Source organism: Scylla paramamosain, chromosome 38 (assembly GCF_035594125.1).
Source record: "Scylla paramamosain isolate STU-SP2022 chromosome 38, ASM3559412v1, whole genome shotgun sequence".
Taxonomy (NCBI): Eukaryota; Metazoa; Arthropoda; class Malacostraca; order Decapoda; family Portunidae; genus Scylla; species Scylla paramamosain.
Window position 1 is genome coordinate 10,602,521 of NC_087188.1, and position 23,544 is coordinate 10,626,064.

Below are 23,544 nucleotides of genomic sequence, written 5' to 3' on the forward strand. Positions count from 1 at the left end.
TATATATATATATATATATATATATATATATATATATATATATATATATATATATATGAAAGAATTTTGACCTGAATGTATTTGCTTAATGTGGAAGTGTGTGAGTGTACATTGTTGTATATATATGTAACAGTTCTGTGTAAAGAATATATTTGTCATATTAAAATGGATTGAGAATTGTTATAAGTTGTATTTTTTATGAAACTATCCTAAAGCCCTAAGAGAGAGAGAGTGGGAGGATAAGTCACTGGAGTGGATGGTACAGTATTATTATGCACTAGCTGATGGCAAGCCTTTAGGAAGACCTACACCAAAACCCAGAGCCCAAGACTCCTCCCCTGATATTTACTGTGAGGCTCCAGGTGGTCACACTCGGACATTAGGGTGAATTACATTTCTGATACTGCCTTTAAGATGGCCCTGTCTGATGTAAACACCAGACAGCTTCCATTCCCTCTCCACCGCAAGAGCCTCATCTCTCAGGAGAGCCAACCCTCCTGGGACAACACATTCGGCGACCTTCTCTGCATCGCGTCTATGGGTCTTCTTTAATGACTTCACATAAGGTCATACATTAGAAGAGACATTGTGAGTGTAAGCACCGCTTGGATCAGTTCAAATTTGGCGCTTTGATTAGTGATATGTGGATACTTTGATAAATACGGTTATAATAGCTTATAATTTAGTTTTACATGTTTACACTTGATTGTCTTTTATTTTGTATTAGTATATTATGATATGAGTGAAGTTGATGTATATTATTGGAAGAGAAAATACTATTTTGTGGATTGGTGGATGGGTGTGTAGTGCGGTGCTGCTTGGTAGAAGAAGGGAGGAGGGTGAGCAGACGTCATACAAGGAGGGACGGTGAAAGGAAGGCTCACATGTGCCGCTGCCTTATTTAACCTGGATTTTCGCTGAACAGGACAGTGACATGGGCCATGACTACCACTGTGTGCTGGTGCAGGCTTGCTGCTTGGCGGGAAGTGCCTGTGAGGGCCAGCAGCTTGTCAGGAGGGCCAGGGAGACTCAGAATATTGGTAAGAAACAGCCACCGCTTGTCTAGCTGGCGGAGTTTGATAATGTTTTCCTTATAATAAGTGTGTCACGCATAATAACGAACCAGGAGAGTTAGGTTAGTGTCCATGTTTAAGGAAATTTCTATTGAAACATTGTTTTTATCTTCGTTTTTATTTAAGGCTCATATGTATTTTCTTCCCGTTAGGAATACATTCATGACTCAATATTGCACGTTTCTATTAATGTTTTTAATCTTCATTACAAATACTCACAAATTAACTACGACAATATTAAAAACCACCCAAACTTAATTTTTCAAAATCTTATAAGCTGAGATGGAGGCAGGCTTTCCCTATATATCCGCCATTATTTGCTACATCCCTCACTAATCGTAAGTAAATCCTGTCACTAAATGGAGCCACATGACTCTGTTTTGATATCCGCGGATCAGATATAAACATCAGTGCCTGATTTTGTTGTGATGAAGGCGTAAATAAGGCAGACTAGCGGCTTTTTTCTCTACCGGGACCGCCGCCATATTGGATAGCCGGGTTGGAACCTGTCGATATTCCAATTATTTTATATTTTTCTTAACTGTTTTATTTCGGTTTCTAAATAAGTTTTTATGGTTTTTAAAATTATTTCGTTATTTTTGAAGTGTTTTTCTTAATTCTGTACAGTGAAATATGTTAATTTTTTAGGCGTTTTATACGTATATAAGGGTCGTTTCCTGGTGCATTTTTCATACCCTGTCAGACTCTTTTTTTTATTTAAGCTTGTAATTAAGATTTTCTTACTTCTAAAAAAACGCTTATGATTTTAAAAGTGTTTTTTCGTGCTGTTAAGGTAAATATGCGGCCTTTAGAATTACTTGTAGCCCTGTTAAAAGTCGGTTTTTTGACGTTTTATTTATATCAAATTTATTTATTTCGGGATGTAACTAACGTTAAATTATTTTTAAAGATAGTTCAGATTTTTTAAAGTGTTCTGCATTTCCATTAACTGAGATTTGTGGGCTTGATTATTGTTTTTATGAATTTCAAAGTTCCAACATTTTTTCATATCTTAATTTTAAATTTCTTTATTATTACTGAGGCTTGAAATGTTTTGATATTCTAGGTAAAAGTTAAAGTATATGACAAGTCAAAATATATAAAGGAATCCAGTCTGGACGTAGTATTTAAAAATTCGATTTTCAAAATGAAATAACGAACGTAAAAAACGGACCGTGTGACGTCATGAGCTGGTGTGACGTCATCAGACCGAGACGCTTGTCCTTCCACTCCCTTCAGCAAAACGTAACCTAATCTGTAGCGTTTTCCAAGAATAAGGAGCACACTATTGGGGTGGTTTGTGCATAGATAAGTGGTGGATGGTGGATGAGTGTGTGTAATGAGTGTACTGATGTGTGTGGAGGGGGAAAGGGGGAGCGAGGGGTGTGCCAGGTGATGAGCAAGCCTGCTGCAGCTCACCACCTGGCCTGTCACTGCTTCTCTCTGCCTGCCTGCCTGCTTGTTGCTGCTGCTGTTGTTGTTGTTGCTGTTGTTGTGTGTGTGTGTGTGTGTGTGTGTGTGTGTGTGTGTTTCCCAGCATAGGCTTTCGCACCACCACCTCTTCTGCCCTCACAGCTCTCCGTTTCCTCACCCAACCCACGCTCCCTTTCATCAATCTCTCTGATGTCCTTAGTGACTTCCCGTGTTTCTTAATGTTGCTCTATCCAACTTAATAATTTTTCTATAATTCACCCATTCTCTTCACTTGGTATAAAGTATAAGTACGCCTTCACTGTCTTTGTATTCTGAGCATTCGCAGTGTAATATAGCCTCTGCAGCTTGGCATAGCCCTCTTTTAGAGTATTACAGTTATAATTACCACCCAATAGATATGAACCCAGCAGGCCTTGGTGTGTATTTTAGGAAGGGCGTGTCTTTAAGATTCACAAATAGGAACAGGAGGAAGAAAAGTAAGGTGAAATGGAGGAAGAAAAGTAAGGTGAAATGGAGGAGCTAGAGAAAAGAAAAAATGCTAAAATCATCATAATTTAAATAAACTTAAAAAAAAAAAATGAAAGAACAAAATTTTTATCACAAACTCCATGTTACAAGAAGGGCATATTTTTTTTAAGCTTATGAATAATAATTAAAATATAAAAATAAGGGAGTAATTAATGGAGGAGATAGAGAATGATAAAACAATGCCAAAATCAACACCAGAAAAAAAAATTAGAGAAAGCACCATGAAAAACAAGAATTAGTAAAATCTCAAAATCCCCAGGTCTTCCACAGACTTCCCACAGTCCTGCCCTCCTCCTCACACCATCCCCAAATCTTCCACAGTCTTCCTACGGTTTCTATCCTTCTCTCTGTAACTTCATCTCAAGTTTCCTTTCTAACCGTTCTATTGCTGCTGTGGTAGACGGTCTCTGTTCTTCTCCTAAATGTATTAACAGTGGTGTTCCTCAGGGTTCTGTCCTGTCACCCACTCTCTTCTTATTATTCATTAATGATCTTCTAAACCAAACTTCTTGTCCTATCCACTCCTACGCTGATGATACCACCCTGCACTTTTCCACGTCTTTTAATAGACGTCCCACCCTTCAGGAGGTAAACATATCACGAAGGGAAGTCACAGAACGCCTGACTTCTGATCTTTCTAAAATTTCTGATTTGGGCAGAGCAAACTTGGTATTGTTCAATGCCTCAAAAACTCAATTCCTCCATCTATCAACTCGACACAACCTTCCAGACAACTATCCCCTCTTCTTCAATGACACTCAACTGTCCCCCTTTTCTACACTGAACATCCTCGGTCTGTCCTTTACTTATAATCTGAACTGGAAACTTCACATCTCATCTCTAGCTAAAACAGCTTCTGTGAAGTTAGGTGTTCTTAGACGTCTCCGCCAGTTTTTCTCACCCCCCCCAGCTGCTAACTCTGTACAAGGGCCTTATCCGTCCATGTATGGAGTATGCTTCACATGTCTGGGAGGTTCCACTCATACTGCTCTTCTAGACAGGGTGGAATCAAAAGCTTTTCGTCTCATTAACTCCTCTCCTCTAACTGACTGTCTTCAGCCTCTCTCTCACCGCCGCAATGTTGCATATCTAGCTGTCTTCTACCGCTATTTTCATGCTAACTGCTCTTCTGATCTTGCTAACTGCATGCCTCACCTCCTTCCGCGGCCTTGCTGCACCAGACTTTCTTCTTTCTCTCACCCCTATTCTGTCCACCTCTCTAACGCAAGAGTTAACCAGCATTCTCAATCATTCATTCCTTTCTCTGGTAAACTCTGGAACTCCCTGCCTGCTTCTGTATTTCCATGTATTCTACATGGAAAAAAAAAAAAAAAAAAAAAAGTCATCCTGCTGGTCTTCTTTGTCTGTCCTGTCCTCCACACACCATCCCCAGGTTTTACCAGAACACCTTAACCTAACCTAGCCTAACCTAATCCCACGTTCACAGGTTGGGACCCCTCAAGAGACCTGCCCAAGTGTTAGTTTGTGATGGAGGGGCAGCTGCTGATGGGCAAGCTTGGGGATCTACTGGAGGAGCAGGAAGAACCTGGAGGGAATGGTGGAAGTGAAGTACTTGAAGAAGCTCCCTACACTCACCCCCAAGGATTCCTTCCACCTTGACGACTGGTTTTCTGCTGTACAGACTACAGACCACTGGTGAGAGAGGGAGTGTGGGGGAGGGAGGGAGGGAAAAGGATGTGGCTGAGGTAGAGAGAGGGAGACTGGCTAATGATGGATGGGAGGGAGATAGAGAGAGAGAAAAGTGAGAGGGAGAGAGTGGGGGAAGCTGACTAGTGGTGAAAGAGAGAGAGAGAGAGAGACCAGTAGTGAAGGAGATCCTATCCAACACATTTGCCTAAGACAACAATATCTCACCGTAATTGTACCCGATCTAACAAATTTCCACTTTACAGAACAATATTTCACCCTAACCCAGTCTCCTCTCACCCTACGTCCCCTGCACAGGCCGCTGACAGGGTGTGACATCAATATCCAACACCTGTGGTATGTGCAGGAGCTGGCAGAGGGGCAGGGTGACAGGGCCCACTGCCTCACCATCCCTGCCCACCATGCCCCTGACAAGTTCGTCACCTGGGTACATGCTCAGGCACCCCTGCAGTTATTCTCTAGGTGATCTATGTTTTCTGTTGATATACATTGTGAAGCTTTCTACTTGCAAATAAGAAAAAAATGTTTCTCAGGTTATGTAATGTATTATAGCTTTTTTCAAGTTCACAGAAGATTGTTACTTAAGTTCTTATAATGTTCTCATTAATAATGCATTAATAATGCATTATTAAAAGATGAGTTAGATCAAGAAAACAGCCTTGAAAACTATTATTTTATTAAAGAGCCTGTTAAAAATAGTTGACATAGGATGATGAAAAGTTTGGGAACACATGCTTGGATAGTGAGAGTAAGAGCATGAGCAGAGCAGAGCACTGAGAGGCGAGAGAGGTGCTTCCAACCCTCAGCTGCTCTCCTCCCTATCACTGCACTGGTGATTGAGTGACTGGGGAATGGAAGTAGCTAGATGCTGCATGGCCAGAGAACACTAGCCTCGTGAGGTGTGGCAATATATTAGTGTGATGATGGTGTGTGTGATGAGAGGCTAGTGTTCAGTAAATAGGTGTAAATAGATAGGCTTCATTCATGTACTGCCACTACTTCTTGCAACTTCCTTTATGTTCTTATGTGTGTGTGACAAGAGGCTGGGATGCATTCTAAATGTTTCAGTGTCTAAAACTCTGATATTGTGGGTTAGGCTGCAATGGAAGGGAAAGATCCATGATACCGTGACTAATTATCTCTACTGCCTATGAAAGTGTGGAGAGAGGAAAGTGGTTTGATTTGCAGGCCTTGTGTGATATGGTTGATGAGAGGCTGTGACTTTGTGGTGAATATGGAAGTAGTAATGATATAGCTATGAGAGAGAGAGAGAGAGAGAGAGTGTGTGTGTGTGTGTGTGTGTGTGCGCATGTGTAAAGACAATTTGTTCCTCCTTTGGTTGGCTTGTTCATTACTTGTACTCACCAATTGAATCCTGGTTCATCATTGCATTTCCATTTCTTTCACACTTGTATACAGTAATGCAATAATGTCTAGTCCATTCTGCCATGTGTGTTGCATGTGCAGACATTGGTTGCATTGGTAGAGGGTTCTGGAGTGATAGAGAGTGATGAGGGAACAAGTGGTGAGTGATTGCTTATGCTCTTCTTCCATTTTGTAAAGTCGGGGGGTGATGGTGGTTGTAGCTGGCAGTGTCCCTGTGTACTTGGGTGTGTCTGGGTGTGGGTGACTCGGGTAAAATTTTGTATTTTTCACGTAATTCATCAAAGTTTGCGTTGCATATTGAGTCTTTAGTGTGTATAATCCTTGCATTACTTAATTTTGATGTCCTCGACTTGTTTAACCTTTTTAGGTGTGGTAGCCATACATTTGGATTTAATGAGTACTTTTTTACCGGCAGGCGAGGACGACAGTTGGAATCCGTGTGAGATAGTAGGCCGGCCCAACTTCCAGTAGTGATGGATGGGGAGGCATGCCTGGTGTGTCCTGGGAGCAATGTGTTTGATGAGGCTCTGGGATGACTGAAGTGTGTCTGGTGAAGGATTATGAAGGGTATATGCTTGTGTTCTTAAAGGCTTAACGTCTTTATCATGGCATTCAGTAGGCCATAGTGGAAGTTGTGGGGCTTGACATTTGTATCACAACATTGAACAGGCCATATTGGAAGTTGTCAGTGTGTGAGTGATGAAAATGCAAAATTGTAGGTGTCAGATTTTGTTTACTTGAAAATTAACTCTATGCTGTAATTTTTTATTTATTTTTTTCTTTGTTTTACATATCTTAGATGAGTTTAGTTTTTGTCATTAGTATATCCAGCCTATCTATCTGTTCATCTAACACCTTCATCAGTGCACAGGTGGAGAGTGTGAGGGTGACAGTGAGATGATGCCTTGCAGGGTGCCTGTCTATTGTGCCTCTCTCTGTACATTGATGCCTAAGAGAACATTTTGGTCATATCCTAGTCAGAGAATAGATGAACTATACCTGTGTGTGTGTGTGTGTGTGTGTGTGTGTGTGTGTGTGTGGCCAACACTATGTATGTATATATTTATTGACTTTACAATGGTGTTTATTGCTCCTGTTTATTATTATTCATTCTACAGTGGTGTTTATTGCTGCTGTTTTCACTTTGTGTTCAGATTTTCATGTGTAATTTCTCTCTGTATTCCATTTGATGTAATTACAATAGTGTTCAGTGTATAGTCCTGTTCTAAGTAGTTATGTTGTAACTCCAATCATCCAGTGCCATGCCTGAACTAATTCCACTCTCATTTTCTTGGAATTCATTCATTCCTCTTCATTATTATTTGTCTATTTCTTTTTGTTTATTTATTTATTTATTTATTTATTTTATTTTTTATTTTTTTTGTATAATTAATTTTGCATATATATATATATATATATATATATATATATATATATATATATATATATATATATATATATATATATATATATATATATATGAAAGAATTTTGACCTGAATGTATTTGCTTAATGTGGAAGTGTGTGAGTGTACATTGTTGTATATATATGTAACAGTTCTGTGTAAAGAATATATTTGTCATATTAAAATGGATTGAGAATTGTTATAAGTTGTATTTTTTATGAAACTATCCTAAAGCCCTGAGGGAGAGAGAGAGAGAGAGTGGGAGGATAAGTCACTGGAGTGGATGGTACAGTATTATTATGCACTAGCTGATGGCAAGCCTTTAGGAGGACCTACACCAAAACCCAGAGCCCAAGACTCCTCCCCTGATATTTACTGTGAGGCTCCAGGTGGTCACACTCGGACATTAGGGTGAATTACATTTCTGATACTGCCTCTAAGATGGCCCTGTCTGATGTAAACACCAGACAGCTTCCATTCCCTCTCCACCGCAAGAGCCTCATCTCTCAGGAGAGCCAACCCTCCTGGGACAACACATTCGGCGACCTTCTCTGCATCGCGTCTATGGGTCTTCTTTAATGATTTCACATAAGGTCATACAATAGAAGAGACATTGTGAGTGTAAGCACCGCTTGGATCAGTTCAAATTTGGCGCTTTGATTAGTGATATGTGGATACTTTGATAAATACGGTTATAATAGCTTATAATTTACTTTTACATGTTTACACTTGATTGTCTTTTATTTTGTATTAATATATTATGATATGAGTGAAGTTGATGTATATTATTGGAAGAGAAAATACTATTTTGTGGATTGGTGGATGGGTGTGTAGTGCGGTGCTGCTTGGTAGAAGAAGGGAGGAGGGTGAGCAGACGTCATACAAGGAGGGACGGTGAAAGGAAGGCTCACATGTGCCGCTGCCTTATTTAACCTGGATTTTCGCTGAACAGGACAGTGACATGGGCCATGACTACCACTGTGTGCTGGTGCAGGCTTGCTGCTTGGCGGGAAGTGCCTGTGAGGGCCAGCAGCTTGTCAGGAGGGCCAGGGAGACTCAGAATATTGGTAAGTAACAGCCACCGCTTGTCTAGCTGGCGGAGTTTGATAATGTTTTCCTTATAATAAGTGTGTCACGCATAATAACGAACCAGGAGAGTTAGGTTAGTGTCCATGTTTAAGGAAATTTCTATTGAAACATTGTTTTTATCTTCGTTTTTATTTAAGGCTCATACGTATTTTCTTCCCGTTAGGAATACATTCATGACTCAATATTGCACGTTTCTATTAATGTTTTTAATCTTCATTACAAATACTCACAAATTAACTACGACAATATTAAAAACCACCCAAACTTAATTTTTCAAAATCTTATAAGCTGAGATGGAGGCAGGCTTTCCCTATATATCCGCCATTATTTGCTACATCCCTCACTAATCGTAAGTAAATCCTGTCACTAAATGGAGCCACATGACTCTGTTTTGATATCCGCGGATCAGATATAAACATCAGTGCCTGATTTTGTTGTGATGAAGGCGTAAATAAGGCAGACTAGCGGCTTTTTTCTCTACCGGGACCGCCGCCATATTGGATAGCCGTGTTGGAACCTGTCGATATTCCAATTATTTTATATTTTTCTTAACTGTTTTATTTCGGTTTCTAAATAAGTTTTTATGGTTTGTAAAATTATTTCGTTATTTTTGAAGTGTTTTTCTTAATTCTGTACAGTGAAATATGTTAATGTTTTAGGCGTTTTATACGTATATAAGGGTCGTTTCCTGGTGTATTTTTCATACCCTGTCAGACTCTTTTTTTTATTTAAGCTTGTAATTAAGATTTTCTTACTTCTAAAAAAACGCTTATGATTTTAAAAGTGTTTTTTCGTGCTGTTAAGGTAAATATGCGGCCTTTAGAATTACTTGTAGCCCTGTTAAAAGTCGGTTTTTCGACTTTTTATTAATATCAAATTTATTTATTTCGGGATATAACTAACGTTAAATTGTTTTTAAAGATAGTTCAGATTTTTTAAAGTGTTCTGCATTTCCATTAACTGAGATTTGTGGGCTTGATTATTGTTTTTATAAATTTCAAAGTTCCAACATTTTTTCATATCTTAATTTTAAATTTCTTTATTATTACTGAGGCTTGAAATGTTTTGATATTCTAGGTAAAAGTTAAAGTATATGACAAGTCAAAATATATAAAGGAATCCAGTCTGGACGTAGTATTTAAAAATTCGATTTTCAAAATGAAATAACGAACGTAAAAAACGGACCGTGTGACGTCATGAGCTGGCGTGACGTCATCAGACCGAGACGCTTGTCCTTCCACTCCCTTCAACAAAACGTAACCTAATCTGTAGCGTTTTCCAAGAATAAGGAGCACACTATTGGGGTGGTTTGTGCATAGATAAGTGGTGGATGGTGGATGAGTGTGTGTAATGAGTGTACTGATGTGTGTGGAGGGGGAAAGGGGGAGCGAGGGGTGTGCCAGGTGATGAGCAAGCCTGCTGCAGCTCACCACCTGGCCTGTCACTGCTTCTCTCTGCCTGCCTGCCTGCTTGTTGCTGCTGCTGCTGTTGTTGTTGTTGTTGTGTGTGTGTGTGTGTGTGTGTGTGTGTGTGTGTGTGTGTGTGTGTGTGTGTGTGTGTGTGTGTGTGTGTGTGTGTGTTTCCCAGCATAGGCTTTCGCACCACCACCTCTTCTGCCCTCACAGCTCTCCGTTTCCTCACCCAACCCACGCTCCCTTTCATCAATCTCTCTGATGTCCTTAGTGACTTCCCGTGTTTCTTAATGTTGCTCTATCCAACTTAATAATTTTTCTATAATTCACCCATTCTCTTCACTTGGTATAAAGTATAAGTACGCCTTCACTGTCTTTGTATTCTGAGCATTCGCAGTGTAATATAGCCTCTGCATCTTGGCATAGCCCTCTTTTAGAGTATTACAGTTATAATTACCACCCAATAGATATGAACCCAGCAGGCGTTGGTGTGTATTATAGGAAGGGCATGTTTTTAAGATTCACAAATAGGAACAGGAGGAAGAAAAGTAAGGTGAAATGGAGGAGCTAGAGAAAAGAAAAAATGCTAAAATCATCATAATTTAAATAAACTTAAAAAAAAAAAATGAAAGAACAAAATTTTTATCACAAACTCCATGTTACAAGAAGGGCATATTTTTTTTAAGCTTATGAATAATAATTAAAATATAAAAATAAGGGAGTAATTAATGGAGGAGATAGAGAATGATAAAACAATGCCAAAATCAACACCAGAAAAAAAAATTAGAGAAAGCACCATGAAAAACAAGAATTAGTAAAATCTCAAAATCCCCAGGTCTTCCACAGACTTCCCACAGTCCTGCCCTCCTCCTCACACCATCCCCAAATCTTCCACAGTCTTCCTACGGTTTCTATCCTTCTCTCTGTAACTTCATCTCAAGTTTCCTTTCTAACCGTTCTATTGCTGCTGTGGTAGACGGTCTCTGTTCTTCTCCTAAATGTATTAACAGTGGTGTTCCTCAGGGTTCTGTCCTGTCACCCACTCTCTTCTTATTATTCATTAATGATCTTCTAAACTAAACTTCTTGTCCTATCCACTCCTACGCTGATGATACCACCCTGCACTTTTCCATGTCTTTTAATAGACGTCCCACCCTTCAGGAGGTAAACATATCACGAAGGGAAGTCACAGAACGCCTGACTTCTGATCTTTCTAAAATTTCTGATTGGGGCAGAGCAAACTTGGTATTGTTCAATGCCTCAAAAACTCAATTCCTCCATCTATCAACTCGACACAACCTTCCAGACAACTATCCCCTCTTCTTCAATGACACTCAACTGTCCCCCTCTTCTACACTGAACATCCTCGGTCTGTCCTGTCTGAACTGGAAACTTCACATCTCATCTCTAGCTAAAACAGCTTCTATGAAGTTAGGTGTTCTTAGACGTCTCCGCCAGTTTTTCTCACCCCCCCCCCAGCTGCTAACTCTGTACAAGGGCCTTATCCGTCCATGTATGGAGTATGCTTCACATGTCTGGGAGGTTCCACTCATACTGCTCTTCTAGACAGGGTGGAATCAAAAGCTTTTCGTCTCATTAACTCCTCTCCTCTAACTGACTGTGTTCAGCCTCTCTCTCACCGCCGCAATGTTGCATATCTAGCTGTCTTCTACCGCTATTTTCATGCTAACTGCTCTTCTGATCTTGCTAACTGCATGCCTCACCTCCTTCCGCGGCCTTGCTGCACCAGACTTTCTTCTTTCTCTCACCCCTATTCTGTCCACCTCTCTAACGCAAGAGTTAACCAGCATTCTCAATCATTCATCCCTTTCTCTGGTAAACTCTGAAACTCCCTTCCTGCTTCTGTATTTCCACCTTCCTACGACTTGAATTCCTTCAAGAGTAAGGTTTCAAGACACTTATCCACCAATTTTTGACCACTGCTTTAACCCTTTTATGGGACTGGCATTTCAGTGGGCATTTTTTTTTTATTAGATTTTTGTTGCCCTTGGCCAGTATCCTTCCTACATGGAAAAAAAAAAAAAAAAAAAAGTCATCCTGCTGGTCTTTGTCTGTCCTGTCCTCCACACACCATCCCCAGGTTTTACCAGAACACCTTAACCTAACCTAGCCTAACCTAATCCCACGTTCACAGGTTGGGACCCCTCAAGAGACCTGCCCAAGTGTTAGTTTGTGATGGAGTGGCAGCTGCTGATGGGCAAGCTTGGGGATTTACTGGAGGAGCAGGAAGAACCTGGAGGGAATGGTGGAAGTAAAGTACTTGAAGAAGCTCCCTACACTCACCCCCAAGGATTCCTTCCACCTTGACGACTGGTTTTCTGCTGTACAGACTACAGACCACTGGTGAGAGAGGGAGTGTGGGGGAGGGAGGGAGGGAAAAGGATGTGGCTGAGGTAGAGAGAGGGAGACTGGCTAATGATGGATGGGAGGGAGATAGAGAGAGAGAAAAGTGAGAGGGAGAGTGTGGGGGAAGCTGACTAGTGGTGAAAGAGAGAGAGAGAGAGAGAGGGAGAGAGAGATAGAGAGAGAGAGAGAGAGAGAGAGAGAGAGACCAGTAGTGAAGGAGATCCTATCCAACACATTTGCCTAAGACAACAATATCTCACCGTAATTGTACCCGATCTAACAAATTTCCACTTTACAGAACAATATTTCACCCTAACCCAGTCTCCTCTCACCCTATGTCCCCTGCACAGGCCGCTGACAGGGTGTGACATCAATATCCAACACCTGTGGTATGTGCAGGAGCTGGCAGAGGGGCAGGGTGACAGGGCCCACTGCCTCACCATCCCTGCCCACCATGCCCCTGACAAGTTCGTCACCTGGGTACATGCTCAGGCACCCCTGCAGTTATTCTCTAGGTGATCTATGTTTTCTGTTGATATACATTGTGAAGCTTTCTACTTGCAAATAAGAAAAAAATGTTTCTCAGGTTATGTAATGTATTATAGCTTTTTTCAAGTTCACAGAAGATTGTTACTTAAGTTCTTATAATGTTCTCATTAATAATGCATTATCATTATTAAAAGATGAGTTAGATCAAGAAAACAGCCTTGAAAACTATTATTTTATTAAAGAGCCTGTTAAAAATAGTTGACATAGGATGATGAAAAGTTTGGGAACACATGCTTGGATAGTGAGAGTAAGAGCATGAGCAGAGCAGAGCACTGAGAGGCGAGAGAGGTGCTTCCAACCCTCAGCTGCTCTCCTCCCTATCACTGCACTGGTGATTGAGTGACTGGGGAATGGAAGTAGCTAGATGCTGCATGGCCAGAGAACACTAGCCTCGTGAGGTGTGGCAATATATTAGTGTGATGATGGTGTGTGTGATGAGAGGCTAGTGTTCAGTAAATAGGTGTAAATAGATAGGCTTCATTCATGTACTGCCACTACTTCTTGCAACTTCCTTTATGTTCTTATGTGTGTGTGACAAGAGGCTGGGATGCATTCTAAATGTTTCAGTGTCTAAAACTCTGATATTGTGGGTTAGGCTGCAATGGAAGGGAAAGATCCATGATACCGTGACTAATTATCTCTACTGCCTATGAAAGTGTGGAGAGAGGAAAGTGGTTTGATTTGCAGGCCTTGTGTGATATGGTTGATGAGAGGCTGTGACTTTGTGGTGAATATGGAAGTAGTAATGATATAGCTATGAGAGAGAGAGAGAGAGAGAGAGAGTGTGTGTGTGTGTGTGTGTGCGCGTGTGTAAAGACAATTTGTTCCTCCTTTGGTTGGCTTGTTCATTACTTGTACTCACCAATTGAATCCTGGTTCATCATTGCATTTCCATCTCTTTCACACTTGTATACAGTAATGCAATAATGTCTAGTCCATTCTGCCATGTGTGTTGCATGTGCAGACATTGGTTGCATTGGTAGAGGGTTCTGGAGTGATAGAGGGTGATGACGGAACAAGTGGTGAGTGATTGCTTATGCTCTTCTTCCATTTTGTAAAGTCGGGGGGTGATGGTGGTTGTAGCTGGCAGTGTCCCCGTGTACTTGGGTGTGTCTGGGTGTGGGTGACTCGGGTAAAATTTTGTATTTTTCACGTAATTCATCAAAGTTTGCGTTGCATATTGAGTCTTTAGTGTGTATAATCCTTGCATTACTTAATTTTGATGTCCTCGACTTGTTTAACCTTTTTAGGTGTGGTAGCCATACATTTGGATTTAATGAGTACTTTTTTACCGGCAGGCGAGGACGACAGTTGGAATCCGTGTGAGATAGTAGGCCGGCCCAACTTCCAGTAGTGATGGATGGGGAGGCATGCCTGGTGTGTCCTGGGAGCAATGTGTTTGATGAGGCTCTGGGATGACTGAAGTGTGTCTGGTGAAGGATTATGAAGGGTATATGCTTGTGTTCTTAAAGGCTTAACGTCTTTATCATGGCATTCAGTAGGCCATAGTGGAAGTTGTGGGGCTTGACATTTGTATCACAACATTGAACAGGCCATATTGGAAGTTGTCAGTGTGTGAGTGATGAAAATGCAAAATTGTAGGTGTCAGATTTTGTTTACTTGAAAATTAACTCTATGCTGTAATTTTTTATTTATTTTTTTCTTTGTTTTACATATCTTAGATGAGTTTAGTTTTTGTCATTAGTATATCCAGCCTATCTATCTGTTCATCTAACACCTTCATCAGTGCACAGGTGGAGAGTGTGAGGGTGACAGTGAGATGATGCCTTGCAGGGTGCCTGTCTATTGTGCCTCTCTCTGTACATTGATGCCTAAGAGAACATTTTGGTCATATCCTAGTCAGAGAATAGATGAACTATACCTGTGTGTGTGTGTGTGTGTGTGTGTGGCCAACACTATGTATGTATATATTTATTGACTTTACAATGGTGTTTATTGCTCCTGTTTATTATTATTCATTCTACAGTGGTGTTTATTGCTGCTGTTTTCACTTTGTGTTCAGATTTTCATGTGTAATTTCTCTCTGTATTCCATTTGATGTAATTACAATAGTGTTCAGTGTATAGTCCTGTTCTAAGTAGTTATGTTGTAACTCCAATCATCCAGTGCCATGCCTGAACTAATTCCACTCTCATTTTCTTGGAATTCATTCATTCCTCTTCATTATTATTTGTCTATTTCTTTTTGTTTATTTATTTATTTATTTATTTATTTTATTTTTTATTTTTTTTGTATAATTAATTTTGCATATATATATATATATATATATATATATATATATATATATATATATATATATATATATATATATATATATATATATATATATATATATATATATATGAAAGAATTTTGACCTGAATGTATTTGCTTAACGTGGAAGTGTGTGAGTGTACATTGTTGTATATATATGTAACAGTTCTGTGTAAAGAATATATTTGTCATATTAAAATGGATTGAGAATTGTTATAAGTTGTATTTTTTATGAAACTATCCTAAAGCCCTGAGGGAGAGAGAGAGAGAGAGTGGGAGGATAAGTCACTGGAGTGGATTGTACAGTATTATTATGCACTAGCTGATGGCAAGCCTTTAGGAGGACCTACACCAAAACCCAGAGCCCAAGACTCCTCCCCTGATATTTACTGTGAGGCTCCAGGTGGTCACACTCGGACATTAGGGTGAATTACATTTCTGATACTGCCTCTAAGATGGCCCTGTCTGATGTAAACACCAGACAGCTTCCATTCCCTCTCCACCGCAAGAGCCTCATCTCTCAGGAGAGCCAACTCTCCTGGGACAACACATTCGGCGACCTTCTCTGCATCGCGTCTATGGGTCTTCTTTAATGATTTCACATAAGGTCATACAATAGAAGAGACATTGTGAGTGTAAGCACCGCTTGGATCAGTTCAAATTTGGCGCTTTGATTAGTGATATGTGGATACTTTGATAAATACGGTTATAATAGCTTATAATTTAGTTTTACATGTTTACACTTGATTGTCTTTTATTTTGTATTAGTATATTATGATATGAGTGAAGTTGACGTATATTATTGGAAGAGAAAATACTATTTTGTGGATTGGTGGATGGGTGTGTAGTGCGGTGCTGCTTGGTAGAAGAAGGGAGGAGGGTGAGCAGACGTCATACAAGGAGGGACGGTGAAAGGAAGGCTCACATGTGCCGCTGCCTTATTTAACCTGGATTTTCGCTGAACAGGACAGTGACATGGGCCATGACTACCACTGTGTGCTGGTGCAGGCTCGCTGCTTGGCGGGAAGTGCCTGTGAGGGCCAGCAGCTTGTCAGGAGGGCCAGGGAGACTCAGAATATTGGTAAGTAACAGCCACCGCTTGTCTAGCTGGCGGAGTTTGATAATGTTTTCCTTATAATAAGTGTGTCACGCATAATAACGAACCAGGAGACTTAGGTTAGTGTCCATGTTTAAGGAAATTTCTATTGAAACATTGTTTTTATCTTCGTTTTTATTTAATGCTCATACGTATTTTCTTCCCGTTAGGAATACATTCATGACTCAATATTGCACGTTTCTATTAATGTTTTTAATCTTCATTACAAATACTCACAAATTAACTACGACAATATTAAAAACCACCCAAACTTAATTTTTCAAAATCTTATAAGCTGAGATGGAGGCAGGCTTTCCCTATATATCCGCCATTATTTGCTACATCCCTCACTAATCGTAAGTAAATCCTGTCACTAAATGGAGCCACATGACTCTGTTTTGATATCCGCGGATCAGATATAAACATCAGTGCCTGATTTTGTTGTGATGAAGGCGTAAATAAGGCAGACTAGCGGCTTTTTTCTCTACCGGGACCGCCGCCATATTGGATAGCCGGGTTGGAACCTGTCGATATTCCAATTATTTTATATTTTTCTTAACTGTTTTATTTCGGTTTCTAAATAAGTTTTTATGGTTTTTAAAATTATTTCGTTATTTTTGAAGTGTTTTTCTTAATTCTGTACAGTGAAATATGTTAATTTTTTAGGCGTTTTTTACGTATATAAGGGTCGTTTCCTGGTTCATTTTTCATACCCTGTCAGACTCTTTTTTTTATTTAAGCTTGTAATTAAGATTTTCTTACTTCTAAAAAAACGCTTATTATTTTAAAGTGTTTTTTCGTGCTGTTAAGGTAAATATGCGGCCTTTAGAATTACTTATAGCCCTGTTAAAAGTCGGTTTTTCGACGTTTTATTTATATCAAATTTATTTATTTCGGGATGTAACTAACGTTAAATTATTTTTAAAGATAGTTCAGATTTTTTAAAGTGTTCTGCATTTCCATTAACTGAGATTTGTGGGCTTGATTATTGTTTTTATGAATTTCAAAGTTCCAACATTTTTTCATATCTTAATTTTAAATTTCTTTATTATTACTGAGGCTTGAAATGTTTTGATATTCTAGGTAAAAGTTAAAGTATATGACAAGTCAAAATATATAAAGGAATCCAGTCTGGACGTAGTATTTAAAAATTCGATTTTCAAAATGAAATAACGAACGTAAAAAACGGACCGTGTGACGTCATGAGCTGGTGTGACGTCATCAGACCGAGACGCTTGTCCTTCCACTCCCTTCAACAAAACGTAACCTAATCTGTAGCGTTTTCCAAGAATAAGGAGCACACTATTGGGGTGGTTTGTGCATAGATAAGTGGTGGATGGTGGATGAGTGTGTGTAATGAGTGTACTGATGTGTGTGGAGGGGGAAAGGGGGAGCGAGGGGTGTGCCAGGTGATGAGCAAGCCTGCTGCAGCTCACCACCTGGCCTGTCACTGCTTCTCTCTGCCTGCCTGCCTGCTTGTTGCTGCTGCTGTTGTTGTTGTTGTTGCTGTTGTTGTGTGTGTGTGTGTGTGTGTGTGTGTGTGTGTGTGTGTGTGTGTGTGTGTGTGTGTGTGTGTGTGTGTGTGTGTTTCCCAGCATAGGCTTTCGCACCACCACCTCTTCTGCCCTCACAGCTCTCCGTTTCCTCACCCAACCCACGCTCCCTTTCATCAATCTCTCTGATGTCCTTAGTGACTTCCCGTGTTTCTTAATGTTGCTCTATCCAACTTAATAATTTTTCTATAATTCACCCATTCTCTTCACTTGGTATAAAGTATAAGTACGCCTTCACTGTCTTTGTATTCTGAGCATTCGCAGTGTAATATAGCCTCTGCAGCTTGGCATAGCCCTCTTTTAGAGTATTACAGTTATAATTACCACCCAATAGATATGAACCCAGCAGGCCTTAGTGTGTATTGTAGAAAGGGCGTGTCTTTAAGATTCACAAATAGGAACAGGAGGAAGAAAAGTAAGGTGAAATGGAGGAAGAAAAGTAAGGTGAAATGGAGGAGCTAGAGAAAAGAAAAAACGCTAAAATCATCATAATTTAAATAAACTTAAAAAAAAAAAATGAAAAAACAAAATTTTTATCACAAACTCCATGTTACAAGAAGGGCATATTTTTTTTAAGATTATGAATAATAATTAAAATATAAAAATAAGGGAGTAATTAATGGAGGAGATAGAGAATGATAAAACAATGCCAAAATCAACACCAGAAAAAAAAAATTAGAGAAAGCACCATGAAAAACAAGAATTAGTAAAATCTCAAAATCCCCAGGTCTTCCACAGACTTCGCACAGTCCTGCCCTCCTCCTCACACCATCCCCAAATCTTCCACAGTCTTCCTACAGTTTCTATCCTTCTCTCTGTAACTTCATCTCAAGTTTCCTTTCTAACCGTTCTATTGCTGCTGTGGTAGACGGTCTCTGTTCTTCTCCTAAATCTATTAACAGTGGTGTTCCTCAGGGTTCTGCCCTGTCACCCACTCTCTTCTTATTATTCATTAATGATCTTCTAAACCAAACTTCTTGTCCTATCCACTCCTACGCTGATGATACCACCCTGCACTTTTCCACATCTTTTAATAGACGTCCCACCCTTCAGGAGGTAAACATATCACGAAGGGAAGTCACAGAATGCCTGACTTCTGATCTTTCTAAAATTTCTGATTGGGGCAGAGCAAACTTGGTATTGTTCAATGCCTCAAAAACTCAATTCCTCCATCTATCAACTCGACACAACCTTCCAGACAACTATCCCCTCTTCTTCAATGACACTCAACTGTCCCCCTTTTCTACACTGAACATCCTCGGTCTGTCCTTTACTTATAATCTGAACTGGAAACTTCACATCTCACCTCTAGCTAAAACAGCTTCTGTGAAGTTAGGTGTTCTTAGACGTCTCCGCCAGTTTTTCTCACCCCCCTCAGCTGCTAACTCTGTACAAGGGCCTTATCCGTCCATGTATGGAGTATGCTTCACATGTCTGGGAGGTTCCACTCATACTGCTCTTCTAGACAGGGTGTAATCAAAAGCTTTTCGTCTCATTAACTCCTCTCCTCTAACTGACTGTCTTCAGCCTCTCTCTCACCGCCGCAATGTTGCATATCTAGCTGTCTTCTACCGCTATTTTCATGCTAACTGCTCTTCTGATCTTGCTAACTGCATGCCTCACCTCCTTCCGCGGCCTTGCTGCACCAGACTTTCTTCTTTCTCTCACCCCTATTCTGTCCACCTCTCTAACGCAAGAGTTAACCAGCATTCTCAATCATTCATCCCTTTCTCTGGTAAACTCTGGAACTCCCTGCCTGCTTCTGTATTTCCACCTTCCTACGACTTGAATTCCTTCAAGAGGGAGGTTTCAAGACACTTATCCACCAATTTTTGACCACTGCTTTGACCCTTTTATGGGACTGGCATTTCAGTGGGCATTTTTTTTTTATTAGATTTTTGTTGCCCTTGGCCAGTATCCTTCCTACATGGAAAAAAAAAAAAAAAAAAGTCTGTCCTGTCCTCCACACACCATCCCCAGGTTTTACCAGAACACCTTAACCTAACCTAGCCTAACCTAATCCCACGTTCACAGGTTGGGACCCCTCAAGAGACCTGCCCAAGTGTTAGTTTGTGATGGAGGGGCAGCTGCTGATGGGCAAGCTTGGGGATCTACTGGAGGAGCAGGAAGAACCTGGAGGGAATGGTGGAAGTGAAGTACTTGAAGAAGCTCCCTACACTCACCCCCAAGGATTCCTTCCACCTTGACGACTGGTTTTCTGCTGTACAGACTACAGACCACTGGTGAGAGAGGGAGTGTGGGGGAGGGAGGGAGGGAAAAGGATGTGGCTGAGGTAGAGAGAGGGAGACTGGCTAATGATGGATGGGAGGGAGATAGAGAGAGAGAAAAGTGAGAGGGAGAGAGTGGGGGAAGCTGACTAGTGGTGAAAGAGAGAGAGAGAGAGAGAGAGAGACCAGTAGTGAAGGAGATCCTATCCAACACATTTGCCTAAGACAACAATATCTCACCGTAATTGTACCCGATCTAACAAATTTCCACTTTACAGAACAATATTTCACCCTAACCCAGTCTCCTCTCACCCTACGTCCCCTGCACAGGCCGCTGACAGGGTGTGACATCAATATCCAACACCTGTGGTATGTGCAGGAGCTGGCAGAGGGGCAGGGTGACAGGGCCCACTGCCTCACCATCCCTGCCCACCATGCCCCTGACAAGTTCGTCACCTGGGTACATGCTCAGGCACCCCTGCAGTTATTCTCTAGGTGATCTATGTTTTCTGTTGATATACATTGTGAAGCTTTCTACTTGCAAATAAGAAAAAAATGTTTCTCAGGTTATGTAATGTATTATAGCTTTTTTCAAGTTCACAGAAGATTGTTACTTAAGTTCTTATAATGTTCTCATTAATAATGCATTAATAATGCATTATTAAAAGATGAGTTAGATCAAGAAAACAGCCTTGAAAACTATTATTTTATTAAAGAGCCTGTTAAAAATAGTTGACATAGGATGATGAAAAGTTTGGGAACACATGCTTGGATAGTGAGAGTAAGAGCATGAGCAGAGCAGAGCACTGAGAGGCGAGAGAGGTGCTTCCAACCCTCAGCTGCTCTCCTCCCTATCACTGCACTGGTGATTGAGTGACTGGGGAATGGAAGTAGCTAGATGCTGCATGGCCAGAGAACACTAGCCTCGTGAGGTGTGGCAATATATTAGTGTGATGATGGTGTGTGTGATGAGAGGCTAGTGTTCAGTAAATAGGTGTAAATAGATAGGCTTCATTCATGTACTGCCACTACTTCTTGCAACTTCCTTTATGTTCTTATGTGTGTGTGACAAGAGGCTGGGATGCATTCTAAATGTTTCAGTGTCTAAAACTCTGATATTGTGGGTTAGGCTGCAATGGAAGGGAAAGATCCATGATACCGTGACTAATTATCTCTACTGCCTATGAAAGTGTGGAGAGAGGAAAGTGGTTTGATTTGCAGGCCTTGTGTGATATGGTTGATGAGAGGCTGTGACTTTGTGGTGAATATGGAAGTAGTAATGATATAGCTATGAGAGAGAGAGAGAGAGAGAGAGAGAGTGTGTGTGTGTGTGTGTGTGTGTGCGCATGTGTAAAGACAATTTGTTCCTCCTTTGGTTGGCTTGTTCATTACTTGTACTCACCAATTGAATCCTGGTTCATCATTGCATTTCCATTTCTTTCACAATTGTATACAGTAATGCAATAATGTCTAGTCCATTCTGCCATGTGTGTTGCATGTGCAGACATTGGTTGCATTGGTAGAGGGTTCTGGAGTGATAGAGAGTGATGAGGGAACAAGTGGTGAGTGATTGCTTATGCTCTTCTTCCATTTTGTAAAGTCGGGGGGTGATGGTGGTTGTAGCTGGCAGTGTCCCTGTGTACTTGGGTGTGTCTGGGTGTGGGTGACTCGGGTAAAATTTTGTATTTTTCACGTAATTCATCAAAGTTTGCGTTGCATATTGAGTCTTTAGTGTGTATAATCCTTGCATTACTTAATTTTGATGTCCTCGACTTGTTTAACCTTTTTAGGTGTGGTAGCCATACATTTGGATTTAATGAGTACTTTTTTACCGGCAGGCGAGGACGACAGTTGGAATCCGTGTGAGATAGTAGGCCGGCCCAACTTCCAGTAGTGATGGATGGGGAGGCATGCCTGGTGTGTCCTGGGAGCAATGTGTTTGATGAGGCTCTGGGATGACTGAAGTGTGTCTGGTGAAGGATTATGAAGGGTATATGCTTGTGTTCTTAAAGGCTTAACGTCTTTATCATGGCATTCAGTAGGCCATAGTGGAAGTTGTGGGGCTTGACATTTGTATCACAACATTGAACAGGCCATATTGGAAGTTGTCAGTGTGTGAGTGATGAAAATGCAAAATTGTAGGTGTCAGATTTTGTTTACTTGAAAATTAACTCTATGCTGTAATTTTTTATTTATTTTTTCTTTGTTTTACATATCTTAGATGAGTTTAGTTTTTGTCATTAGTATATCCAGCCTATCTATCTGTTCATCTAACACCTTCATCAGTGCACAGGTGGAGAGTGTGAGGGTGACAGTGAGATGATGCCTTGCAGGGTGCCTGTCTATTGTGCCTCTCTCTGTACATTGATGCCTAAGAGAACATTTTGGTCATATCCTAGTCAGAGAATAGATGAACTATACCTGTGTGTGTGTGTGTGTGTGGCCAACACTATGTATGTATATATTTATTGACTTTACAATGGTGTTTATTGCTCCTGTTTATTATTATTCATTCTACAGTGGTGTTTATTGCTGCTGTTTTCACTTTGTGTTCAGATTTTCATGTGTAATTTCTCTCTGTATTCCATTTGATGTAATTACAATAGTGTTCAGTGTATAGTCCTGTTCTAAGTAGTTATGTTGTAACTCCAATCATCCAGTGCCATGCCTGAACTAATTCCACTCTCATTTTGTTGGAATTCATTCATTCCTCTTCATTATTATTTGTCTATTTCTTTTTATTTATTTATTTATTTATTTATTTTATTTATATTTTTTTGTATAATTAATTTTGCATATATATATATATATATATATATATATATATATATATATATATATATATATATATATATATATATATATATATATATATATATGAAAGAATTTTGACCTGAATGTATTTGCTTAATGTGGAAGTGTGTGAGTGTACATTGTTGTATATATATGTAACAGTTCTGTGTAAAGAATATATTTGTCATATTAAAATGGATTGAGAATTGTTATAAGTTGTATTTTTTATGAAACTATCCTAAAGCCCTGAGAGAGAGAGAGAGAGAGAGAGAGAGAGAGAGTGGGAGGATAAGTCACTGGAGTGGATGATACAGTATTATTATGCACTAGCTGATGGCAAGCCTTTAGGAGGACCTACACCAAAACCCAGAGCCCAAGACTCCTCCCCTGATATTTACTGTGAGGCTCCAGGTGGTCACACTCGGACATTAGGGTGAATTACATTTCTGATACTGCCTCTAAGATGGCCCTGTCTGATGTAAACACCAGACAGCTTCCATTCCCTCTCCACCGCAAGAGCCTCATGTCTCAGGAGAGCCAACCCTCCTGGGACAACACATTCGGCGACCTTCTCTGCATCGCGTCTATGGGTCTTCTTTAATGACTTCACATAAGGTCATACAATAGAAGAGACATTGTGAGTGTAAGCACCGCTTGGATCAGTTCAAATTTAGCGCTTTGATTAGTGA

General features: G+C 40.2%; 2 protein-coding genes across 6 annotated transcripts; both read left to right on the forward strand.

Moving 5' to 3' along the window:
- Positions 1-807: 807 nt before the first annotated feature.
- LOC135091744 (ribosome biogenesis protein WDR12 homolog) lies at positions 808-7,413 on the forward strand. 2 transcript variants are annotated; one of them, XR_010262623.1, is made up of 4 exons: positions 808-1,040; positions 4,483-4,691; positions 4,949-5,165; positions 6,505-7,413. XR_010262623.1 is itself a non-coding variant. In XM_063989674.1 (4 exons), the coding sequence occupies exons 2-4, from the start codon at positions 4,591-4,593 to the stop codon at positions 6,530-6,532; spliced, it is 294 nt and encodes a 97-aa protein (XP_063845744.1). In that variant the 5' UTR covers positions 809-1,040; positions 4,483-4,590; the 3' UTR covers positions 6,533-7,412. The 2 variants fall into 2 exon arrangements, 1 of the variants encoding a protein (XP_063845744.1); XM_063989674.1 differs by having other exon boundaries at positions 809-1,040; positions 5,001-5,165; positions 6,505-7,412.
- A 907-nt stretch (positions 7,414-8,320) lies between these two features.
- LOC135091745 (ribosome biogenesis protein WDR12 homolog) lies at positions 8,321-22,798 on the forward strand. Of its 4 annotated transcripts, none has more exons than XM_063989677.1 (4): positions 8,321-8,561; positions 12,151-12,359; positions 12,713-12,877; positions 14,210-15,105. In XM_063989677.1, the coding sequence occupies exons 2-4, from the start codon at positions 12,259-12,261 to the stop codon at positions 14,235-14,237; spliced, it is 294 nt and encodes a 97-aa protein (XP_063845747.1). In that variant the 5' UTR covers positions 8,321-8,561; positions 12,151-12,258; the 3' UTR covers positions 14,238-15,105. The 4 variants fall into 4 exon arrangements, 3 of the variants coding, with proteins under 3 accessions (XP_063845747.1, XP_063845746.1, XP_063845745.1); XM_063989676.1 differs by lacking the exons at positions 12,151-12,359; positions 12,713-12,877; positions 14,210-15,105 and adding exons at positions 19,869-20,077; positions 20,393-20,557; positions 21,901-22,797 and having other exon boundaries at positions 8,330-8,561; XR_010262625.1 differs by lacking the exons at positions 8,321-8,561; positions 12,151-12,359; positions 12,713-12,877; positions 14,210-15,105 and adding exons at positions 16,049-16,266; positions 19,869-20,077; positions 20,341-20,557; positions 21,901-22,798.
- The last annotated feature ends 746 nt before the right edge of the window (positions 22,799-23,544 follow it).

Excerpts from the sequence above, each read along its gene's own strand:
- LOC135091745 (XM_063989677.1), top strand. The coding sequence starts at position 12,259 with ATGGTGGAAGTAAAGTACTTGAAGAAGCTCCCTACACTCACCCCCAAG. Across the intron at positions 12,360-12,712 it reads GTACAGACTACAGACCACTG|GCCGCTGACAGGGTGTGACA; the intron begins GTGAGAGAGGGA and ends TCCCCTGCACAG. Across the intron at positions 12,878-14,209 it reads CCCCTGCAGTTATTCTCTAG|GCGAGGACGACAGTTGGAAT; the intron begins GTGATCTATGTT and ends TTTTACCGGCAG.
- LOC135091744 (XM_063989674.1), top strand. The coding sequence starts at position 4,591 with ATGGTGGAAGTGAAGTACTTGAAGAAGCTCCCTACACTCACCCCCAAG. Across the intron at positions 4,692-5,000 it reads GTACAGACTACAGACCACTG|GCCGCTGACAGGGTGTGACA; the intron begins GTGAGAGAGGGA and ends TCCCCTGCACAG. Across the intron at positions 5,166-6,504 it reads CCCCTGCAGTTATTCTCTAG|GCGAGGACGACAGTTGGAAT; the intron begins GTGATCTATGTT and ends TTTTACCGGCAG.